General features: G+C 37.0%; 1 protein-coding gene across 1 annotated transcript in view; it reads right to left on the bottom strand.

The window, feature by feature from the left end:
• Positions 1–5,000, bottom strand: part of LOC113823775 (sex peptide receptor-related protein 2-like) — an 11,609-nt gene that overhangs the window by 6,551 nt on the left and 58 nt on the right. The window contains exons 1-3 of the mRNA XM_070132546.1: positions 4,193–5,000; positions 2,716–2,912; positions 1–159 (exon numbers count right to left, since the gene is read on the bottom strand). The exon at positions 1–159 is cut by the window's left edge and continues 64 nt beyond it; the exon at positions 4,193–5,000 is cut by the window's right edge and continues 58 nt beyond it. Coding sequence (XP_069988647.1) covers positions 1–159; positions 2,716–2,912; positions 4,193–4,321 — 485 coding nt within the window. The 5' untranslated portion in view covers positions 4,322–5,000. The remainder of the gene's footprint in view (positions 160–2,715; positions 2,913–4,192) is intronic.

Below are 5,000 nucleotides of genomic sequence, written 5' to 3'. Positions count from 1 at the left end.
TACATGGCCCTGATGATGAAGTAGATGAGAAATATGAGGAGAAGACAAGGGACGATCTTTATGAGGACGCTGTAGAACCAGAAGTGGATGCTCTGGAGAACGCCATCTGTTGCTCTTGCCTGCGGTATCAGTCCAACGTGGTAGAGAGAGGTGTTATTCCTGGAAAAGAAAGTGGGAGAAGATTGTATGATTGGAATATTGACGGAAACAGTCCTGAAGCTGTTGGTGATAAGGATTAAGAGACGAAGAGCAAAACTGATACTGTTATGATAATGACGATGGTAGAAATATCTATAATGATATCGATAAAAAAGTAGTAATGCCTGTGATAATGAAAATATTGATCGTAATGATACCTTAACTACTGTTACAACAACTAATAATATTATTGCTACTACTACTACCATTACTACTATTGATTTTACAACTAGTACTACTACTACTACTACTGTCACTACTACTACCACAAATACAACAACAATGATGCTATAGCAAATATAATACTGTTGATGGTGTTGATAATGAATATAGTAATGATAATGACAAAAATAATATCGGCATCAATAATAACAATAAAACTATCATCAACAAAATCAAAACGATACTACTACTAATGATAATGAAAAAATAATGATAACGACCACTAAAAAAAATCTATAATGATGATGATAATTATAATGATAATATTAGTAATATTGATAAAAATGATAACGATAATAATGATAATAATGATAATAATAATAATAATAATAATAATAATAATAATAATAATAATAATAATAATAATGATAATAATAGCAGTAATAACAATGATAATAATAATAATGATAATAATAATAATAATAATAATAATAATAATAATAATGACAATAACAGTAACAGTAATATTGATAACGATAATACTCTTCCCACGACTACTATTAGAAAGATGATAATTATGTTAATAATAAAGATGGCAACGGTGATAGAAATAATCACTATAATGATTATGATGATAATAAGGATCATGATAATAATAAAGATGATAATGATAATGAAAATGATAATGATAACAACAACAACAACAATAAGAATAATACCAATAATAAAGATAACCATAATTATAACGATAATGATAATAAAAATAATAACAACAACAACAACAATAATAATGATAATAACAATAGTAATAATAATAATGATAATAATAATAATAATAATAATAATAATAATAATAATAATAATAATAATAATAATAATAATAATAATAATAATAATAGAAATAATAATAATAAATAAATAAGATATTAATGATATTGATAATAATAGTGATACTACCACTACTGCTACTATTAGGAATGATTATAATGATAACAATAAGTTATAATGATGATAATAATAAGGATATTGATGATAGTAGAGATGATCATAATAATAATAATGATGATGATAATGATAATAATAATAATAATAATAATAATAATAATGATAATAATGATAATAATAATAATAATAATAATAAAATAATAATAATAATGATAATAATAATAATAACAATAACAACAACAACAACAACAATAATAAATGATAATGAAAATAACACTAGTAGTAGTAGTAATAATAATAATGATGACAATGATTATGTTAATGGTGTACACGTGAATAATTAAGCAAACACATTCATAGTAAAAAAGAAGAGATAGAAGAAGAAGAAGAAGAAGAAGAAGAAGAAGAAGAAGAAGAAACACCACGTACGCACATGATATAAAATTCATTTTGGGAAACTTAAAGCTTGTCGTTCTTTGTTTACCAAAAGGGGTGAGTGTTTGTATATGATACTCTATTGCATATTTCAACAGTTAATTGCCTAATACACTTACAGCGAAATGTTCTTTTATTATCCCCCTTCCTGTGTTAATGTTTGTAGAAGTCTTTTGTATGTCTTTTTTCTGTCTCTGAATGTGTCTTTGTATTCGACTTTGTCTGTCTCTGTCTCACTCTGTCTCTATCTTTGCCTCTGTCTCTGCATCTGGCGTTTTGTAATTCTCTTTACTTCTGTGTCTGTTTCTGTCTCTCTGTCTCTGACTTTGCGTCTGTCTCTTTGTCTCCCTCTCTCTGTCTCTATGTCTATCGCTGTCTTTGTCTGTCTTCGTCTCCTTTTTTCTGGTTCTGACTCTGCTTCTCTGTTTCTGTTTGTCTCTCTCTGTAATTCTCTCTATTTTTGTTTCTTAGAGTCTGTTCCTGTGTCATTCTCTGCCTTTGTCTCTGTCTCTGACTCTGAATCTATCTCTGTGTCTGCTTCTCTCTCTCTCTCTCCTATCTGTCTCTGTTTTGTCTCTCTCTTTCCCTCTCTCTATCAGACAGATAGAGGGAGGGAAAGAGAGAGACAAAACAGAGACAGAGAGAGGTATGAGGGAGGGAGAAAGAGAGACACTTTCTCCCTCCCTCATACCTCTCTCTCTGTTCTTCCTACCGCCTTAGTCTCTTTCTTCGTTTATGACTCTCTGTTTCTCGCTGTCTTCCCACTTCCTCTTTCCCTCCTTTTCTCCCATTCCCTCCCTATCCCCTGCCTTCTCTCCCCATCCCTCTCATCCCTCTCCCTCCCTATCCCTCTCTCCTTCTCTCCCCATACCTCTCATCCCTCTCCCTCCCTATCTCTCTCTCCTTCCCTCCCCATCCCACTCCCTCCCACCCTCTCTCACCCACACACCTTACGAACTCCTCTCTCGCACTCACCTGTCGCTGGTCTGATGAATGGAGTACATCAGGTAATTAGGAATGCAGAGAATGAGCGATATTCCGTAGGCCACGAGCACCGCCAGCCTCGCCCTCGGTAACGTGCACAGGAACAGGTTGAGGTGTGGTTTGCAGATGGCTATGTATCGCCAGACTGCCAGCGTGATCGTCAGGCAGATGGCTATGGTGTGCATGACCTGGGATAAAGAGGGATAAATGGGAAGAATGAGAATTAGATTTTTTTTTATTTGTCTAGGGGGTTGGATAAAGGTGAATGGGAAGAGAGAGAATTGGATTTTTTATGTCTAAGGGATTGGAAAAAGATGAATGGGAAGAGACAGAATTAGAATTTTTATGTCTTGGGGTTGGAAAAAGGTGAATAGGAAGAGAGAGAGAATTTTTTTTTTATGTTTAAGGGTTTGGGAAAAGACGAATGGGAAGAGAGAGATTTAAGAAGAAATTGTTATGTCTAAGGGATGAAAAATGGAGGGGATGGTGAGTGGATGAGGGTTAGGGGAAGGGATGAGGGAAAGAGCGAAAGAAGGAGAGAGGACGAATTAGAGGAGTGGGAAAAGACCAAAAGAAGAGTGAAGGAGAGGACGAAAGAAGAGAGGGAGGATAGAGAAGGAAAAAGGAATTCGGAAGACAAAAAGAAAATGGGAAGAAAGGTAGCGAAAGAGAAGGAAAAAGGGGCGTCTGTTTTCACCCTTATGGCTTACTGTTGAAATGGTGAGCAATCTGTGTTTACTTAAAGCGCGTTTGTGTATTCGTAAGTCTGTCAGCGTCGCCATAACCTGTGGTAGCACTTCAATCTTTACGGATAAGCACTTAACACAAACATTTTCCGTATAATTTAAGAGAGGGAAGGAAAGGTATGTTAGTTTTGGAAATGATACGTGTATGTGGGTATTTACAACACACACACACACAGGCACACACAAACACACACACACTCAGACACACACAAACACAAACACACACTCAAGCACACACAAACAAACACACACACACACACACACACACAGGCAAACAGAAACAAACACACACACATTCAGGCACACACAAACAAACCCACACACACTCAGACACACACAAACACAAACACACACTCAAGCACACACAAACAAACACACACACACACACAGGCAAACAGAAACAAACACACACACACTCAGGCACACACAAACAAACACACACACACTCAGGCACACACACACACACACTCAGACACACACACACAAACAAACACACACACACACATATCCCCCTCCCTATTTTCCCCCTTCTTAACATCACACATCCCACGCTCCCCAGCCGCCCACACAGAGAGAAAAACACATACATCAACCCCCCCCCACTCCCTCCCCGTTTCCCCATCTCGACCCCCCCCCCCACCCACCCGCACCCTCAGCCTATTTCCCTTGTCTCCAGGAGCCTCCTTTCCCCTCATGATGAGAAAATACAGCGCTTCGGTCACCTCAATCATTTGGGAGCATAATATTTTCCCTCGGCAGCGCCTTCTTCGGGGGTCGACGTTCCGCTTCATCTCTTTTCGGGAAACATTCTTCTCTTCTGCCTGTTTCATCTTCTCTGTCTTCCTCTTCATTTCTTTTCTTTTTTTCCTTCTTCTTTTTGTTCTTTTCTTCTTCTTTCTTCTTCATTTTTTTTATCTTGTTATTTTTTTCTTCTTTTTTCCTCCTACTCCCTCTTTTCTTCGTATTCTTTTTCTCCTTTATTGCTATTATATTCTATATCAATTCTATATCAATGTTAATCCCATACGTTATCAGGAATAAAAAAACTAATGGTAATAAATGAAAAATAATGGTAATAAGTGAACTAATGGTGATTAATAACAAAAATGATGCCCTTGTAATAACAATGACATCATTAATGCTTGATAACAAATGTGAAGGAACACAAAATGAAAATAAATCTTTTACCAATCAATCAATCCCTGGGTCCTTTATGGCGAGTCGCCAGGCAGGTCCTCGGCCCATCTCAGCCTCCTCAACGACAGCTCTGGTCCATCTTCCGAGGTCGTCCCACAGGCCTCCTCCGCCCAGGAATGTTGTTTCGTGAAGAGACAACCTGATGGGCGGGGCTATTCGCGGGGAAACGAGCTAGGTGTCCGCGTAGCCTCAGTTGGCGGTCCCGGATTATGCAAGTAACAGGTGTCCTATGTCGGTCTCACGGTGTAACAGACGGTTGGAACGCGACTCCAAGGCACTAGAGAGCGTCTAGGTTTCATTTCCACAAGACAAAACTAGCAGTATCAAGATCTT

Source organism: Penaeus vannamei, chromosome 17 (assembly GCF_042767895.1).
Source record: "Penaeus vannamei isolate JL-2024 chromosome 17, ASM4276789v1, whole genome shotgun sequence".
NCBI classification, from domain to species: Eukaryota; Metazoa; Arthropoda; class Malacostraca; order Decapoda; family Penaeidae; genus Penaeus; species Penaeus vannamei.
This window is presented reverse-complemented; position numbering and strand designations above follow the sequence as displayed.